General features: G+C 38.0%; 1 protein-coding gene across 11 annotated transcripts in view; it reads right to left on the bottom strand.

Moving 5' to 3' along the window:
- PCLO (piccolo presynaptic cytomatrix protein) overlaps positions 1–20869 on the bottom strand; it is a 367054-nt gene that overhangs the window by 331841 nt on the left and 14344 nt on the right. For all 11 annotated transcript variants that reach the window (XM_074573366.1, XM_074573367.1, XM_074573371.1 and 8 more), the window contains exon 3: positions 14124–15515. In XM_074573366.1, the coding sequence (XP_074429467.1) occupies positions 14124–15515 (1392 nt within the window). The remainder of the gene's footprint in view (positions 1–14123; positions 15516–20869) is intronic.

Genomic DNA, 20869 nt, shown 5'->3' with positions numbered 1-20869 from the left:
CTTTCTGTCAGCACCTTCTTCTTTCCACTTCTCTAGTTTCATTTCTCTTAATGTTTTAAAAAATGGATCTTACTTTTTGGTAATTAAATAAAATGAGATGTTCACACGTTTAACTTTACTATCAAGTGGAAAATAGGCAATAAGAATAACTGCTTTAGAATGGCTGAAAATAAAAGGTGGAGAGAAGAGAATGATACTATAGCAGCAGTAGTGTTTTGAACACAAAATTCAAGATGTATCTCTACTCAGACAGATTCAGTGCAACAGACGAAGTCAAGTGCAGAGAACTAAGTGATGCCAAGGAAACAGCAGATGAGATCTGTCAACAGAAATAAATATTTTTGTCTGAACAGAAACTGAACATGAAATGTAAGTTCAAAAATGTGAAAGGACTTAGAAGGCATACCAGAGAAATTACTAGTTTCTAACAACTAGCACCTGACCCTGCTTTATCAGCGAGTACATATTTTGTATTTAGAAATTCAAAGTATGGCCTTCGTAAAAGAGTGTCAGTCTACCGGCATTCCTTTTCCTTTTTATTCAAGGAGTTGCATAAATAAGATTCTAACACATGACGAGAGGAAGCTGTGCAGAGGAAACTGATGTGCCATTGCAAGGACACCTCGATCTCTCCCATTTTCTATTATAGGCATACAAAGTTTAGTACTGAAAAGAATTAAATGCTTTTCAATGCATTTTTCAATGATTCCTCACAGACAACGAAGCTACTTTTTATACGATGTATGTAAGCAAGAGGAAACTAATGGAAAGGGATATTAATACCCTGCAATGCACACAGAATTAATCCAAGTCATAAGGACAGAACTAATCAATTGGAATAAAGCACACTGAGGGAAAAAGCCATCCAAGTGCTGCAATCATTATCATAGCTTCAGAGTTCAGAAAGAAAATTAGTGTTAATTTTCATAGACATGCTCTAAAATTTATATCCTGCATGCTGATGAAGACCCAAACGTTTCACCCTGATTCCTGTTATAATTATAATAGAGCAGTAATTATTTGCTATTGGTTATGAATAACACACAGTAAAAGTGGAATTTATAATATCTGCTCTAGTAGATGATACCTCAATTCCGATGCCATATCCCTGGATTGAAAAAGCAAATGACTACTTACTTTTGAATAGTAAGTTTAGATCAAAAAATACAAATAATGTGCTTGTAGAAAATAATTATTTATACATGGACAAGTCATCCAAAGAAAACAGTATTTACGAGCATGAAACTCCTCTTAAATCCTATTAGAACATACATGAAGGTTCAGAAAATATATCATCAATGAATAAATTTTCATTTCAGCATACTTCCAAAGGTCTGTAAATTGTAAGGTGTTTTTAAGGCCTCATGTTTTACAATATGCATATACTGTTTCAAGACGCGACAATACAAGTTCTGCAACTGGAAAATCAGTTACAAACTAATGAAGTTACCTAATTAACCCTGCATTTCTTTCTCCCCCACTGCCTTGGAGCAAAAAGAGACACTTAAAAAACTGAAAATCTTTAACGTAAAAGATGACAAGAGGAAGGAGCCTCATGGTTAATAAAAGAAAACAGCATAGGTTCAAATATAAACAATTCTTTCAGCACGTATGGAGAGAAGGTTGATTTAGGAGGAGGAGGAGAAAGTAGAAAGTGGGGTTTAGCTGAACTGATTTGATTATAAATATTCCAGACATACAAATCAGGTTCAAAATTCAACTCCTGGAACATCATGTGAAATTTTAGCTTGGATTCTCAAGCTCAACATGACCCAGCAACATGCGCTCACAGCCCAGAAATCCAAGCATACGCTGGGCTGTATCAAAAGAAGCGTGGCCAGCAGATTGACAGAGGTGACTCTGCCCCTCTACTCTGCTCTGGTGAGACCCTATCTGGAGTACCGCATCCAGCTTCGGAGCCCCCAGCACAGGAAAGATGTGGACCTGTTGGAGCGGGTCCAGAGGAGGCCCACAAAAATTATCAAAGGGGTGGAACACCTTTCCTATGAGGACAGGCTGAGAGAGTTGGGGTTGTTCAGCCTGTAGAAGGATAAGGCTCTGGGGAGACTTTATTGAGGCCTTTCAGTACTTAAAGGGGGCCTACAGGTAAGATGGGTAGGGGGAACTCTTTATCATGGAGTGTAGTGATAGGGCGAAGGATTTAAATTTAGATTATTTTAGATGATTAAGATCCCTTCCAACCCTAGCCATACTATGATTTTACGATTCTGTTCTACCCTTCCTTCCCTCCAAAACAGTATCTATACCTTTTACCGTTAAACCTGTTAATATAACTTGGAGAAGTCCATATACAAATACACATCTGCGATGGAGAAGATCTGCTAGGACATATATTTTGTAGACATATCACAGTAATCAGAAATCTGCACTTTATACCTTTGGCTACAATCATTGTCTGTGTGAAGTCCACTGATGTACAGTGATTAATGGAAAGTTTAAAGTTAATACTCCTTGGAGTGGACTGATTAGGGTTTCCTCTGGACACCATCACCTTCAAAGACATTTCCAAGTTAATAATTCTGTTTACAGCAGAGTGCTTCACTGCATCCTGCCAGCGTGGTGCTGTAAGACACAATGCATGTGTGTTCTGTGCCCTTGAGTACAGTATGAGAATTAGGGGAGGCATGGGGCAAAAGGCATGCCTGAATGAATATTGCAACACCCTGGGTTGCCTTAGCTAAGAGCATAGTTACCAGGTCGAGAGGGGGAATTACTCCCCTGTACTCAGTACTTGTGGGAGAGCGCTGTGTCCATTTCTGGGCTCCCCAGTACATGGAAATACTGGAGCAAGTCCAGCAAAGGGCCACGAAGATGATTAAGGGACTGGAGCATCACTCATACAAGAAGCTGAGAGAGATGGAGCTGGAGAAAAGGAGCCTGGAGAAAAGAAGGCTCAGGGAGGTCTTCTCAATGTGTGTAAATAGCTGATGGGAGAGGGAGAAGAAGATGAAGCTACAGTCTTCTCAGTGCTACCCAATGAATGGACCAAAATTAAATTGGGCATAAATTCAAATACCAGACATTCCATTTAAATATAAGAAAATACTTTAAAAAAAATTCAAACACAACCAAAACCAAACAATGAAGGTGGTCAAAGGTTGCCTAAAGAGGTTGTGGAATCTCAGCCTTTGGAAACATTTAAAACCTGACTGGCCCTGAGAAACCTGCTCCCATTGACCCTGCTGTGGGCGGGGAGTTGGTCTAGACAATCTGTTCTGTGAATTGTAGGTGGAGGGAGCTTCATCCTGCCCAATACAGATACTAAAGACAATTACAACATCAAACATATCTGCATTTCATCCTGGAAAGACAACCAGGAGCAAACTCAAATGTCCTCAAGGAAATCACCAGGGAAAAATGCATCATGCCTCAGACCAACATGTGGACCAAGCACTTTAACACCATGTGTTAAAGTTGAATCATTCTTGATTCCAGTTACTAATAACATATAGAAGAAAGGAGGGGGAGGGGAGAGCATGAATTTCACTGAAGCCTCCAATTATGACTGTAACTAATTATAACACATTATGGATTCCAATAAAAGTTCCTCTAAGCTTGACTGTGCACTATGTCTTGTGAAAAAGCATTGACCAGATTTGTTATTTGAAGCATGACATAGCACTAACACAATCCTTACAGGTTTGGAGAAAAAGTAGCACAGATAAAATATTTAAAAGGATGCCAAATCAAATGAGAGATTATGTTTTGATCAGGACATCCTTCTGCTGACAGGTGATATAGAAGAAAAATGGCAGAGCTCCTTCTCTTTAGAGGTCCGGGATAATAGCGTAATTGAGTCCCAGCTATACTGGGCACACAACTTTAAAAATTCACTATGCAGCACAATACAAGTGTTCTTGGCTCAGACATGATTCAGGACAAAAACAGAAGCGCATTGTAGGTCAGCACAAAGGTGTAGGTACAGAAGCCTGTGAAAGAGGTAGTTCTGTTTTACTTGTTCTGTAATGAGTACAAAGCCTACACTTTCACAGTCTTACAAATGTCACACAGTAACATCAACCTTGAGCCACCTTACGTAGATTCAAAATTTAATTTCTTTTCTAAAAACCGCTAAACTAAAACTTTGTTTTCATCATAATTCTTGGCTTTATATGATTAAAATTAAACATTACAAAAATGCAAATACTTTTAGAGATAGTACTGGAACTTTAATCCAATGTCCAGTTCTGACTGTAAAAGAAAAGTGGAAAACAACTGTATTACAAGACAAAGAATACTAGCCAGAAAGTAGAGCATTTTGAAATCTTACTGCTTTAGCCAATTTTTAGTATAAAATAGACTTTGATCAACCAAAATATTTAGTGTATATTTCAATACAAAAGCATTTAAGAAATATCAAGTATTTCAAGTATTCCTTTTTTTCCTACTGTAATTCAAAAGTGAGAAGAGAGCATCTGAAGTTGGGTATACGGTCAGGTTGTTTTTTATGCAGGATGTCAGAGTTCAATGTTTCAGTGAAAAAAAACCAGTTGACTTTCTTTGGGAAAATAGCATTTAAATAGAAATTGAAGGGTTGGTGTGTTGGTTTGGGGGAGGAGTGGAGAGGGTGGGGAATAGGAACAGTTGTATCTGACAGCTTTTCCAGACAGTAAAGGACTTAGCATCATCCTCTAAACATACAGAGAGATAGTTAGTAAGTAGTATCTTGAATACAGTAGTTACAAAAGAGTTTGTCAGCATTTAGAAAGAATCATGCATCTTCATGATTTCTTCTTATATAAAATAGAAGATACCAAACTTAAGATCAATTACAAAAGTGACATTTCAAAAAGATTCAGAAATTTGTATTGACAACTACTGATGAAGATCAGAGTTATGTCGTTATCTTCAATGCACTCCTGTTATTTGCAAATTATGAGTGAATGCCACGGTGAAAAAAAAAAAAAGAAAAAACAAATCACAACAACATACTCCTTCTGGACAGGTCAGGAAAATGTTCAGAAATTTCAAAAAAATTTTTGAAATATTATAAATACGTCTGCACGTTTTAGCCAAATTATTCAGGTAACTGCTAGGACACAAAATCTCCTCAAAAAAGTGGCTACATTCATTAAAAGAGTATATTTAAGGGCAAGATTTCTTATGCTCAGTTTCTAATCTCTGTACATGACAGCTGGACCGTTTCCAATGTGAAGGCTGTTTGCTAAGGAAAAAATAAATAAATAAATAAGATTACTAACCTAGAAATACTAAAAACAGAAGACCACCATATGGTCTTTCAAGTCTTGTCCTTAGAAGCCTAGGTTACCTCACTGTCTGAGTAATTTCATTAACCTCCAAAACACAGATGGAAAACTAACATACCTCATCATTCCCAGTGAGGGTTCTGGTCTGATACAGCCTACTGGCTGTTAAGGTTTTTTCTTTTCTAGTTACTGCAAAAAAAAAATATATTTTTTTTTTCTCCCTGACTCAACAGCATTTTGTACAAATTCAGTCAGAATAGTTTAGAGGCAGCTAATCCCCCTCTTCAGCATCAGTCCATGACCTCCTGCTCCAAATGCTGCTAGACAGCATCTCAAACAGCTTACTGCCATGAATCTAATCTCCTGTCCACAACTATATGATGGCTTAGGCTCCACTCAGCCTCCATCCTTAGTCTTAGTAATACTGGAGAAATCAATTTAATACATAAATAATATTAAAACTAAAGCCACATTTTTTCTCGTTCTGGTTCACTGAACCATATGCATTTCAGAAACGCCTATGAGTTCTAGACATAAAGCTATGCAAGGCCAGATGGCTTTTATTAATGTTGGTAATAGCCATTGATGGTGTGAAATCCAAAGGGATGTTTACACACACAGTTCCTGTGGAGCTGGCTGTTTTCATCATCCAGTTGGAATTCATATGCAGTGACTTCTTTACCTATATACATTTATTCCATCTCTGGATGTTTTTGCACCCTTGAAACATAAAATGCTTAGGTAAACGATTAACACAGAGCTTTCAATGTTGATTCTTATGTGTGGTTTACTTTTTTTTCCCCTGTGCCATTAGGAAATCAGACAACTTATAGACTACAGTATTAGCGAGGGTTAAGCTGAAGTCACAAATCTAAAACAGATAATCAGGAAAATTACTGACCTGGCCTTGAGCCAGGTGATTTTCTTCTCGGTTATTTCATTAGAAATTTGGTTGGTGTCCCATTATTAAATGAGGAAGAAGTCTTCTGAAAGCTCAGCTGGTATTAATTGCATCTAAGTTTAAAATTTTCTGGTGAACTTTATAACAATATTTTAAAGATACTTTATTTTATTGAGATCAAGATCTTTTATTTTTTCTTTTCCATTACAGAATACATTTTTGTTCATGTTTTATTGAGAAATAAAAATGATTAATTTACAGACTTGAAATATTGGGGTGAGATTTAGTTAATTTCAAGATAAGACCCAATGAGCTTAAAACATTCTGACCCACTTCCAGGTTTTATTGAGCAAACAGACAAAATCTAATGGATGTTATGTGCCTCAGGTTTTTTTTCAGTACCTGTCTATGGTATTCAGTACCCAGCTGAGGTAACTTAGTAAGATATTACCTACTATCTGATCACACTAATGATACATGCAGACACTGTCAAACCTTCCGTGATCATAAAAATAGAAAGCACTTGTCTTTTTATCAGAACTCTTACATAGTTTTGGTCTTCTGGTAGATACACTAAAGGGGGAGCTTCAAATTAATTCTTTTTTTTTTTTTTCTATTCCAGCAATATGAAGAGCAGGTGCTCTTTCTAGGAGTAAATGCTGTAATAGCACTTTTTAAAATTTTATATATCTGAAAATAGAATATCTTTCACTGGATATTTGTTAATGTAATAGTTGCATTACTAGGACAGATAGATAGCTGGGTATTTAATACAATTCTGAAAAGACAGTATATTGTAAATTTAAACATTTGCATGCATTTTGTGATCTTATTTCTTGCAGAATGAAACTGTTCATGTTATTGCAACAGTTAATAAGTTCCAATTACTGCATATGTTTAAAATTTCACGTCACGCTTCTGCTGACCAAAAGGCTAATGTTCGCCACACCATGACATTACATTAGTAAAGAAAGATCAACGTTTTGCACAAAGCAGGTCTAAAAATCACTTATTTGCCGCTGCTGTATGGTGATTTCAAACTATGGGATTGCACAAGTGTAATCAAAGGCATTTTGCAATTTTTAACTGCTTGCAGGATGTGTCACCAGCAGTAAAAATAATTAATTAAACCTTAAGGTGTAAACAAAGAGAACAAATGAGCAAGATGGGACATTTTTCTGATTCCTGTTTTGTATGTTACATAGTAGTACTTCTCCCTGAGTAATGGGAAGAATGTGTCACTTAAAATGACAGTGGCCAGTAATTATTTTTAATATTTCTAAAATGCATATGGTTTCAACGGTTTTTATCCATCTGTGGAGCTCATTCTGAGAGGTAATTTGGAATCTTAGAGGCCTGAATCAAGAAAACAAACAGCAGGCAATTAATCATGGTAACAGTGCTTCCAAAGGTCACACTATTACTTTGAGCAATGATACCAATCTTTTTCACTCGAATTTAATTCTAGGGGAATAAAAAAAAAATAATAAATAAATCCCTAATTTTGTGGTCATAACTATTGGAAAGAAAAATTAAAAAGAATGCAATCTTGTAGCTAATGCCTTGACTAGTAACCCTGGAGATATAAGAAGCCTTGCCTTCAAATAATGCACCAAGATCATCACATTCAGAAGTAACCACCAAAACCTGACTGACAAAAAAATGAAACTGCATTAGCCTATAACACTTGCTTTGGACCAATTAGCCCTGCTGAAATGCAAGACATCTCTTCAGAGAAACTTGTGAGAAAGTAAGGATGTTTTCATTTCCCTCTACAGTGACAACAAATTCAAACAAAACCATCACAGGACATCTATTAATTAGCTTATCTGCATGCAGTGGCTTATTCTTGGCTTCACTTTGTTGCAATGCAAAGAGTGCAAATTTGTGGGGTCTTGGAGGAGATCAGGAGACAAGAAGCTTGGCTGTAGCATCCCAATAACAGCCCTGAGCTGAGGATGGGAGTCATGAAGTCACATGTCTGTCTGCAGATCTGTATTTTGCATATAATATTACTGGAGAATGAATAAACTCACCAAACCACCACCACATTCTACCACTTTAGAGGTAGAGGCAGGCTTTATTATTATTATTATTGTTATTATTAAATAAAGTAGCCATAGCTGATATGTTTAATGCCAAACAGTACTGACTCTGGGTGAACTGTTCTCAAAGATATGAGAAAATCAGATCCCGAAAGGGGTTTCAAATAATGTCTGGACTCCAAAGGGATTTAAACAGAAGCTAGACACTGCTCAAAAGGAATGGCTCAAGCCATGTGCAAAAGACAGAAGTTCAGGCTTCTGGAGAATCGCCAGCTCAGTGTAGGGGTTTTTGGAGCACAGCTTTAGCTGAGGCATCAGAGAAGGACAGAAGCCCCCAACACATACTCACAAGTATGGTGGACAACTCAAGTCTCTGTCTTTAAGCATTTGAGTACCTCTGCAAATATGAATACCAGAAGCGTAACTCTGTTGATGAAGCATAAGCTCTTCAGTCTTATGTCAAAGGTGAATTCAGGCACTATTTTTTTTTTTAATATTTACCTGCGATCAATTTTGACTAAATCATCCATCAAAGGGTCAATCCATATTATCCCTTCCATTCTGTATATGCACAATACACGTGTTTTACAGGGAAAATGAGGTGCGTTGTTCCACTATTAAAAATACTTCAATTTTAATGTTGTTTCTATTATGCATATTGAGTTAGTTAAACAGGAGAAGTAGGATACCTCATTTGAAGTTAAATTAACTTCACTCTGAAGAAGTACACCAGGGTTTTTGTCATCTAACACGCACTCTGTTTTTCAATGCCAGATTTTATCTTTCAAAATAATAATTAGTAGTAGTTTTAACATTTTCTCAATTATCAAGACTTATCATTTAATGGATAAAATTTCCATAAACTTCAGTGAATACATTGTGTTAGCCTATTATGTTCTGTATTATTTGGCTACCGTTATTAACCAATAATAGCACTCATTTTCTTACAATCAAAATTTTAAAAGGAGCTTTAAATATAAAGGGAGATGGAAGAGGCAGAGAAGATAAATTATGCAACTGAAAGGAGTGGTTGTTTTTGTCTTTGTATCTTAAGTGTGAATTCTTCTTCACTGTGTTACCCAGACACCATCTGTTTCCAAAACAACTCATCACCAAACATAACAGAGAAGATAGGAATTTTTAATACGAGTTAAACCTGCCACCTTGCAGAATGGTCTGAGCTTTCTCAAATAGGAAAAACATGATAGTACAGAGTTGTTAATAAATCAAAGAGAGGCAATAGGTGTCATCTCAGATGATGCCGTACACCATTTCAGGTATTTTCATTAGAATCATAGATGGCTCATTACTGTAAAATGTCCTTGCACACTTGCTTTAAGGAGTCCAAACTACATTTGGGCATTTAATAATGGGGTTTGTTTCACTTAAGATATGGTTGGGGGCGGGGGGAAGGAGGGTGTTAATTATTTTTTTAAAGACTACCATTAAAGCCCAAATAATGGGTCACACCTGCTGAGGGCCTCACTCTGTTTGCAATTAGTCATCAGTGAAAGTCTGGAAAAATGGAAACTGCCAGAATTATTTACATCAGGGACCCACCCGTGCCACTACCATTTCCGCAGGATTTTAGGAGGAGGTACAAGAACGTAAGATGTATTCAGGTATATGGCAACACACCACGACAAAAGAGCTCCCTTCATCTCTAAAGAGGCTTATATCAGTTCCAAAATGCTGGAACTATGACTTTGAGAAGTTCTTACTGGAAAAGCAATGTACCAATTTTAACCTGTTTATACGATTGAGTTTAATGATAGCACTGTGCTTACTTGGAAAATGAGTTTAACTTCTTGCTTTGCCCTCTCTCCGTAGTACGTGAGGAGAAGAAAAAAAAAATTATTTAGTTTGGTCTAATAAGTAACAATGGCAAAATAAGTTATCAGAAAATCATACAAATTCTTTTGGTGGGTTATACATCTATATTTAAAAAAGATCTAAGAATCTGGATTGGACAGGAACCATCAAGGTCACTGTTTATAGACTCCTGCTTATATATTCCTGCTTTCACATCCACACGTCAAATAATTTCATACAGACATTATTTTCCATAATAAACATACAAAGAAACATCACTCTTTATGTGCAATTGTTTACATTATCTATTCTGATCACATATTTAACTGATTACATCTTTTTTCGAACCAGAAGTCCTTAGCAAGCCTGAAATACAATGTCTTTTCTGCCCTTCGCACTCCTCTCTGTCCTTCTCCTTCATTCAAAACAATTCTCTCCATTCTGTAGCCCTGGTAATTTATTTCACACATGGAACATTTTTTACTTCCAAGTACCTTTCCGGATAATTTTATAGCTGTCAGTAGACTAAAAGGTGCTTCTGTTGTTCCCTTGGAAGTTCAATTAGATTAGATCCATTAGCACACTCACATATACACACACATTACATTTTGAGCTCCTTCTGTTCATAACATCTGACTCTATTAAGATTTCACTCTTTCTTCTTGCCCATACAGATTCTACAAATTTGCCTTAGTTTTCCTTAGCTTAGTTTTTAAATCTTCTTTTTTTTTATTTTATTACTACATTAATTCATCACAGGTTTTATATTCCTGACCCTGCTGCATGAACACACTTAATTACACTATAGGCAACCATCTCTGCTCCTGTTCAATATTCTGAACAGCTTCCCTGAGTTTTAAATGCACAAAATGGTCGTTGCCACACGCTTCATTTCTGGCTTCTGCAGTTGCGATCTTGTGCTTTGTTACTAAAAATAGAGCTGCTTCCAACTACCTGAGCTGGAAAGCTAATTACAGAGCTGGTAAACAGTGCTCCTCCCTATTGAGCAAATGGCAGAATAAGGAGTCTGCTAATGCACTAGGGCGTGCGTGGTCCTGTGGGTCTTTGAAATCTATCAAGTGTCATTTATTTAATCATCTGTGGCTGTTTGCTTCATGGATAAATTACTATTTAAGTAAATAACTGTTTGACTGTTGGATCAACAGATCAGGGAGAAAAAGAACAATCAGCCCATTTTAGGAAAAAGTATTCTAACATAGTTCTCAGCTTGCACAAATCAGAATAATTTCACTGAAGTAAGCAGCGTATTGTTGATTTAGACTAGGTAAAAGTCTAGTTCTCTTATTTCCTGCAGCAGAGGGGTTATTAGAGGACTGTCTGTTTGCAGCAGCTTAAAGACTTTTTTGAAAGTTATTTCTGTCACATACAGTCAAGAACAAACAACTGCAACTGTAAGAAAGCACCTTCTTCCCTTAAAAGTACTCCCAGCTATGTCTGCAGTACAGAAGCACATTGCCTGGAAAACATTCCCTGATGAAAGATCTTAAGGTAGAAGTGCCCATGGAGTTCAGATGCTCCTCTGTATTTGTCAGTGAAACACTGGTTTCCCTGCTCCATGGGACTGATTCTTACCATGTAGCCCAATAAAAGCTTTGTTGGTAAAAAGGTTTCAGCCATCACTCAGTCAATAAAACTCATCTCGTTTTCAGGCATTATTGATGCAACAATATATAGATAACACATAACCAACTGTTAGAATCACTGTGATATAGCTGCACCCCGAAGCAAAACTGTAAAATACATGTCACATTTCTTCATCCAAAACACTTTCTGGGGCCAAGAGGGAATATAGCCTTCTGGAACTGTAATTTTTTCTTTGAATGCAGAATACAGGAATAGAAGAATTAGGCAGAAAACCAGCAGAAAGACCAGTTTTAAAAAGCAATTCTATTTCTCCTTCCTAACCCCCTAAAAAATAAAGCGACAAGTAAATAAAGCCCCCAAGACTGTACTCAACATGTTAGAAAAGTCTGGTGGAGGAAGAGAGTATGCTAATGACCATAAACGATTTGCCCGTCATCATCTTTCTGTCATGCAACAGGTGTATACTATATACCGTGCATAGTGGGACAGAATTCCTATCTGAGGTCAAATACATTATTTACACAGCTCATTTGGGAGAGGAGAGGATGAGCTCCCTCTTCTGTCTCCCATCTTCATGAAAAGGAAAGTCATGCTGTCCTCAGCCAAGTAAACTAACTCCTGTTGACACGAAAAAGCAGTTTGACAAATTCTAGCAAAAAATATTGGGAAAAAAGAAGAGAAGATGGAAAACTGTGGGCAGAGATGGAAGTGTGCAGTATAAGGACGAAGAAAATGCAAGAAGAAGCCAAAAAAAAGAGGCAGAGAAAGGCATGAGGAAGTCAGACTACAGAAAATCAACAGTATTTTGAGCTCTGCATATTCCAAGGAGTGGAAACAGAGATAATCCTCTGGCAATAACAGCAATGGGGAAAAGAGAAACAGAACACCAGCCTTCTCATCTTAAACAGAAGGCTTACAGAGAGTATAAATCTACACACCACAAGGCAGTCCCACACCATCACACCTAAGTCAACTTTGAAGAAGTCAGTTCATGCACCAGGACTTGCACATTTCAGCATAGTTTCACTAGAACTGACCCAGCTGGTTTCCATGGTATTCTGTGTATGCATTCTAGAGTGCCTCTGGAGAAAGCCATATAGATTTTTCACATTTAAAACCTAAATAAATGTATGTATGTGCATCTATGTGTGTAAGCACACATGCATGTGTGTGTTTATGGGGCAGGTTGCTGGATGGTGATGAAGGAATGTGTGTGTTCGATGGAATTCAGTGCACGAGCAACATTAAAAGTCAGTTGAATCCTGACTTTCAATCATTGATCAATCTTCCTGTGTTTTCAGACCTTTCTTTCTGACCTAAATGACCAGAAAGACAGTAAACAACATATTTGTAAGTTAGATAAAATGTGCTTATGATAGTAGGACAAATGCCTTTCAAATAGTAGTATATTCCAGAAAACAATACACAAAAAAACCCACCAAAACACATGAAGACAACATAAGCAGTATTTTCCCTGCAACTTGCTATTTCTCCCAACATTAGTTCTCACTTTAAAGCAGAGATGCGATAACCTTTAACCCTGGGAGCCATTTCTAATTTGTTCATTTAGATTTCAAAAACACAACCCTGACAGCCACTTTCCACACGTGCTACACAGACCAACTTACACATTTAAATGACTCACAATTATTTTTAGGTGGTCTGCTTCTGTTGAGTTGAACTTGCCAAATTGATATAGCAAATGAGGTGTGCCTCCACCTTCCTGTGAAGCTAGTATAAAATTTCCAACCCCCTTGCCAAAAAATTACAAGAAAGAAAGGAAGGAGGGTAAAAACATGGAATGTGAGGAAATGGTTGAAAATCAAGTTGCTTAATTTTTTTAAACGTAAGTTGGCGCGAGTGGATCTGTCTTGGGCAGTCATGGAAAAGGCACTTTCAAATTCACACTCCTTAATGAATGAAGTAACTCTGTGAACCTTACATTATTCACACCAAAAAAATACATATTTCACCACACAGGTATCACTCAAACTTCAGCCTTCCTAATGAGTACATCAGCATGTGCAAAAGCTCCAGATCCAGAAAGAGATTAATGGAATAAATTTAGGGATATATCAAACCGGAGGGAAGGGGAATAACTAAGCATTAACACATTCCTTCATTCAATAATTGTCTGAATCAGGGGTATTGATTAAAGAAGCACATGTTAACGTACAATACCAAAGCATATGAAAGACAACTTTATCCCATGATGGACTGAAAGTACAGTAGTTTGCTGTATCATAGTAGCACCAATTTCAAAAGGGTTCATAACCATTGTTAACTATCAAAAACCTAGCAACCAGCCATACCAGACTCCCTTAATCTGCAGAAAATTCATTGGAAGTACTTTCTGACTACTGACCAAGTTTCATACAACTCAGATATTTAATTTTAAAAGCCCTCAGATGAAGAAACATTCACATTTTTCTTGACAATTCAATAACTAAAAAATCAGCTACAGATTGGTCTCCACAGCACAGGGAGCCTGCAGGTAAAAACACAGGGTAAATACAGACTCCATTGCCTTACCTCAGCTATGTGCGGCATTGGGTTAAATCCACAGAGATTGCACACAACTTTCTTGCACTCTGTACACGTATTGAAGTTGGGGGGATCCTTAGAACCAATATTTAGTCCAGTTTTACAAAGGGGACAAGACACTTTAGGCTGGCTGGCTTTCTCCGGTTCCGGCAGCCCAGCAGGTTTCTTAGCTTCAGCAGCCTGAGGCTTGCTATCTTTAGCCAAACCAGGTTTCTTTTCTAAATCAGATCCTTTAGTCGTTAAAACACTATCTGGTTTTGATGGCTCCGATTTTTCAGTCACAAAAGGCTTGGCTTCTTTCTTTACAGGAGCAGTTTTTGGAGGAGGCTGAGCCTGACCAGCCTCTTTGGGGGCTGCCTGAGAGGCCGGAGGCTGCAATGGAGGCTGGGGGTGCTTCGCTGCAGGACCAGGCGGAGGTGGGGCTGACGTCTGAGACCCCGGCTGACCTGCTGTGGAAATTAAATTCGAGGCCTGGCTGAAGATTGAAGCTCCAAATCCAAAGAGTTTCCCAGTAACTGTTTCTTGTGGCGTTGTAGGCTGAGGCTTAGGGGCATCGGTGATGCCTCCCAGATTAAGACTGAAACGCCTGGATTGCTCGGGAGTTTTCTGAGGTGGCTGGGGTTGAGGCGCTGGCTTGGGACCTGCCCCTGCTTGTGGACCCTTGGGAGCTGGTTTGGTATCAGGCTTTGGGGCTGGTTTTGTTTGTAACTTCTTAGGATCATCTTTTGTTTGTGTTGGCTCGACAGGCTTTTGAGTTTTAGCATCTGGTGTAGCCCCAGGCTGAGACACAAGCTTGGGATCTGACTTCTGCCGAGACACTTGTGGTGCGGGTTTGGAATCTGGTTTATCCCCAGCTGGATGTGTGTCCTGTGATGGCTTGGCAAGCTCTGGCTTGGGGGAATCTGTCACTTTCTGTTGAGTTGGTGGAGGTCTGGGACCTGCCGAATCCTGTTTCAGCCCTGGTGTGGCAGAGGTAGGCACAGCATCCGTCGTAGGCTTCTGTACACTGGGTTGTTTTTGCTTATCTTCAGCCTGTGTCGGCTTGGCCTGCTCAGACTTTGGAGTAGGATCTATTTGCTGGGAGATCTCAGTAGGCTCAGCCAGGGTTTGTTTTGATTTTACAGGGGGAGACCCAGGCAAGGACGGTTGCTTTTTCTGTGGCAGGGGTTTTTTTGATTCTGCTAGTTGTGAAGGATCAGGCTTTGGAGAAGCATCTTTCTTTTGAACTGGCTGTGGCTGGGGAGATGGTTTAGCTGTTGAAGGTGGAATGGGTGTCTTCTGTTTGGGTGGAGGTGGCTGTGGCCCGGGACCAGTACCTGGTGCTAGGTCACCACCTAACGCTCTTTGCATCTGGCAGTTTAAACAGAGCCATTCTTGAATCTGCAGAAAAAAAAATAATTAAAGGTATTGTAATTAAGATAAGACCAAGTTAATAAAGTCAACATAATAATAGGCTATTCCAGTGTATGGCTTGTTGCAATATTTCAGACTTCTGTGTAAAAAGGGAGAAATATTACCACTAATAATGTTTTGCGGTTGACACGCCCAAATGATTTTTTCATTCTTCTCCACATTCCTGTCATTCGAGCTATCACTGAGCCTGTGCTCCTAATAACTTCACATTCAGTTTACACACAGATGAATACTGGAGGATAAAAACCCATCAGAATGAAAAACTGCATTGGAATTTCATGGCACCCAACAGTGATTCATTTATAGCAATGATGTGCCAGAATAGAAAAAAAAAGACAAATACTGCTAAAATAGTTTGACACATCAAATCTGCTGACAGAAAACAATAATCAGAATTAAAACACAGTAAATGCATAATTACCTTTAAGCATATATCTATCAAGCTCTTCATACAGCTTATGGTTTTGGTAATCGTTTAAATTACAGGGCACATGTATTGCCAGTATACATGTATCCAATGAATAAGGCACAAAGGTGTGTTAATGGACACTATATATTACACGGACTCACACTTTACCACTACTTTGTGGGCCAGTCTTCATTTGGAATCACTGAAGATCTTTGCCTAAGCACTAATGGTATTTTAAGAGCCATAATTAGGTTTCGCAAAATTCTTTTGTCATTAAAAGAAGCTCCCAGGGTATTTACTGTAGAGTTGTATACAATGGGCATCCCTCTTTTCAACACAGAGGAGAAGGAATAAGGCAAATAATGTATTTACCCATGTTTCTCATCAATTTTAGTACCTCACAACTTCAAAACATTTTTTTCTCCTTCCCAAGAAGTATTACATGAGAGGGAAACTGCATTTTCTAATAAGACAGAAAAACCCAATAATCCTAAGCGGTCATCCCTACCTTTGCTTTTGTAAAGCCTCACAACCGGAGGAAGGATCAAATAGGCTAAAGCAACATGTGATCGGGAAGCATCACGTGCTATTTTCCACATTTTACATCACTAGCAGAAACATTATAGGGAGCAAAAATGCCATTCAATATGGCACAGAGTCCAGTGTGCCTACACGTGCAAGTAGATACTTAAGCAGGTCATCTTCTATTCTTAAGTAGCTCTACTTCTGTTCTTTAGTCTGCGTGTGAAACGCAGGGTACCAGCTATGGCATTTGCAGGCACCACTGCAACAGAGGGAAACAGCAATTAGGAGGACACAGAATATAGGTCTCAGATCTTTTCCCCTACGGGTGAAGATTTCGGGATCCTGTTTCTCACTCAGGTCTGGAATCTCTACCATATACCATGGGATGAATCTGGAGGCAGAGAAAGATTTTGTCTGCATAATATCACTGGAAGGATAGAACTCTGATGTCATGGACTGAGGCAATGAATTCATTATTTTGGTGTGCTTTGCCAGCCTTGTATTTTTCCAGCAGGAAAAATCAAAGAGCAGTTGGACACAGCTCCCTAAAACACAGATATTCTAATTATTCTGATAAGCATGGTATAGACACACTCTGGAATATGAGCTCGCTATTACTAACAGCTTCACAAAGAGATGCCCAATTTTGGCCCCACCTGTAAGCTCACAGTAATCAAATTAACATTCATAATAGTGCTGCTTTTATCTTCCATTTTGAGTGCAATTTTTTTTAGAGTATTTAAACAATTCTCTGATCTACCTGCAACCCAGATAGCAAATGACTGTTAAAAGTGAAACCAACTGAAACAAAACTGGAACACGTGTTTAAGCTCTGCTTTGAATTATTAAAGGAATTAAGTTCACAACTGCACAGAGGACCTGAACAAAGATTATGTTTAGCTTAACTCCCACATTGTTTGATTGGTGATCAGTTCCCTTACAAGTCCCCTGTCCAAGGGAGAATTACTTGCACTAAGTACATCTTAATTATGACATCTGATTTTAGATCTTAGTAATCTAATTTAATTAGATACATATTAATACCATTTCTGGATGAATTCTTAAGGATTTTCTAGAAGTTTTAAGTCTAATCAAAGAGCAGACTTAAGCCACATACTATGAATATCCACCTTAGCTGTCTGGCTTTGGCAAAGCAATTAAGATTTCTTATATTAGGGAGGTGGGCTCTCCTCTGCAGCGGAGAAAGACAGGATCCTGGGAGGAGCTTTTTAACGGGCCTAAGTGAGGAATGTCTTTCCCCCCCTAACCACAGAACTTTTACAGACATTTGGACAATGCACTTTTCATGGTGATTCGCAGGTCCTGGTTCTTTTTGACACCTGCACTTGCTTTCCCCCCCGCCCCCCACCAAATGAAAGTGCTGTACTCTAAAGCGAGATCACCAGATGAAACCATGGCAGTAACAGGTGCCTACCTGCTCTCACTCAGCTTCCAGGAAATCTAATTTTGACACCTTCAAGCCCCCAAACGAAATAGCTGTAGGGTTGGGTGGGGCAACAGAATAAGGAGTCTGAATAATTCTTATGGTTAAGGCGTCCGGATTCCAATTTCATTTATAAGTACTTAGGCTTGTCTTCAACGTGCAGGTGGTCCAGTTTCACTCAACTACCTAATTGAAGTCCAAGATAAAGTTAATTCTATACTGCACTTTTCAACACAATCGTGTGCAGAAGACAAAACCTTAACTCTCAACTGTTATTTTTTTCCCTTATGTTTTAAAAAAATAAAATTATATCCATATATACACACATGCACACTCTCGGTATTAAACTGAAGCCTTTAAAACTGAAAATTAATTTGCTACTCCTACAGCTGAACTTCAAAATGGAAAATGGAGGAAGTTTTACTTCACTGTATTATTTTTTTAAATCTTTCTGGTTTAGACATAAAATTCCTCCCATGCATTTTAGTGGGAGGAATTAAGTGCCAAAACCCTCAAGTCATTATAGCTTATACACATCATCTTCAAACAAATACAAAACTGAACAAACTGTAGTTCTGTGATTGGAACTGCAGGAGTTCAAAATGAAGTGTTCTACGTGATGCAGTTTTGTATCAAAAACTGGCTTATTCATTCTACTGCAATTACAGAGATTTTCCATAAACTTTAACAGGAGCAGGCTTCTGGTAAGTACGGATGCTCTTACACGTTATTACAGATGAAGTAAATCTTACTGCTGCTGTAGATACCTAAAATAGTAATGTTTGTCTATCCTTAAAGATCTCCTGACAGCAGATCTGTGACTTTCTAGTTTCTTTCTCCATATTTCTCACGTCTCTATCTAGAATTAAAAGGCAAAAGTTTCCAGGGAAACACCCGAGCTTTTGCAGTGCCTGTCTACTTGTAAAGGAGATTTCTCTTTGATGCTGAAGAACCCAAACTGTCTGTTTTTACACTGATAGATAAAGGTGGGGGCTGGGTCTTATTTCTAGAAGAAATCCATGTGATTTTCTTCATGCTGAGACCCATGCTGTTAAGTGCCACAACTAGGACTGTAAATTTAACAGATTTCATGCAGCGTTTTTTAGATTTCAACTACTGAACATAGAAGGTGCTCCCTTGCTTTCTGACTCACTGATGTAGAAATTATATGCCATCATAACAACAAACTAGTAATTAAAATATATTTTTTTGTATTCATCAACCACAGCATCTTAAAAAAAGCTTCATAAAGACTCTACTAGTTGGGAGCACCAAATGAGTTTATTGGCAGTGTTTTAGTAACAACATCCATGGAGAATTACATTGAAGAAAATTATAGCACCATGTTCCATAGCTCACCTTTCTTTATGCATTCGTAATCTAACAGTTGACTTCAGTAACAAATACGAGCTACACTTCAGTTCTCATCTCAAAGCCAACACAACTGAAGGCAATCTGGAGCCTATCCCTTTCTGCAGAAGCGTTCAGATTTGTTCTAACTACACAAACCCATCAAAAGCAATAGGAAAACTGTCAGAGCGTGAGTGCATCGACTGGCATGCACTATTTCTATTCCTGCAGATGATGTAAGGGAGGAAGAGAATCCAGCTTGATTCTAACATTCCAGATGTACTGTGAGAAAGAAATTTTGACTTGCAGATTGAGCATATTTCATATAAAGATTACTGGCACGCAATATGAATGTAGCTCTCAGAAGCCATTTTAACAGCCCTCTTGCAGAACAGAGCCGTGTTCAAAGGCAATAGGTCTCATTCTCATTTAGACCAGTCATTTGATATTATAGAAAGGAACTTTAAGATATGCATAAAATATTAACATTCCTTTACATCGCCACAGAAGCATAAAGATTTATAGAGCCTTTACATTGCCACAGATATGTAAATGGCCTTTGCTGACATTGCTTAGCTCTGCCCCAAAGCTTTATTGACAAAATCAGTTTCTAGTCTGAAAACACATCAGCTTATTTGGTTCCTGACAATTTGAGAGAGGAGTGAGGAAGACAGATTTGGCTCTTAGGAGACATTTCTGCCAAGATGATGAGAGAAACATGAAAAATAAATCACTTGAGCCCATGATTTTATACAGCTTCATGCAGAGTGGTAGAATACTGTAAGAGACAAGAAACTAGATCAGAAAATCCTGTTATGAACAAAAAAACCCAGCTTCTATCATAGAACAAACTGAATTAGTATGTTGACATACAAATGAAAAGTTCTTCTAAACAAGCCTGGGAAATACTAGAAACAAAGTTTTCCCTCTACACCATCCTTCCATGAACAAGACCTCAGATATTCAAACTAATTACAGTGAAACAAACATTTAACTATTGTACACAGTATGCAACTGATCCTCATTTGAAGTAAACAGATTATCACCACAAAATAAATATTTTCCCTTTATGTCTGATATCTGAAAGGAAGGTAACGAGGGAGTTTATCAGGAAACACTGGCTTAAGGTGCTTACAAAAATGATGCTAGGTTCTAGTCAGCAGCACGTTTCCCAGGAATCCATTCCACAAACCACAGCAATGGTTGCAAGCACTGTAGCTTGATGCTAAACCAATGTTTGAGAAAACTTTTTAAATAGCCATTTTAAAAGACAATTTTAAAATGTTACTTAGCTATCTTAAAACTACTGAAAAACATTACTGCGTGAATTGTGCTATGTAGTTATCACAATCTTAAAACGTACTCCAGTACTCTGCTTAAATTACTAATACAAAACCCTATAGCTTGCATATGAACTATGAGTGTTTGGTGAACTATTATTTTATAGTTTATCTAATTAGAATCATAAAACAAAATGACGTACATATAATCTTTTGACTTTTTTTTTTTTTTTCAAACACCAGTATTTCAGAATATCTAAAAGTTAGTATTTATAGGCAAACATATTTAAGCTGCCTCATGCACAGGACAAGG

The sequence above is a fragment of the Larus michahellis genome, chromosome 1, assembly GCF_964199755.1.
Source record: "Larus michahellis chromosome 1, bLarMic1.1, whole genome shotgun sequence".
In the NCBI taxonomy this organism is placed as follows: Eukaryota; Metazoa; Chordata; class Aves; order Charadriiformes; family Laridae; genus Larus; species Larus michahellis.
The sequence above is the reverse complement of the archived record's forward strand: the minus strand, read 5'-3'. Positions and strand labels throughout refer to the sequence as shown.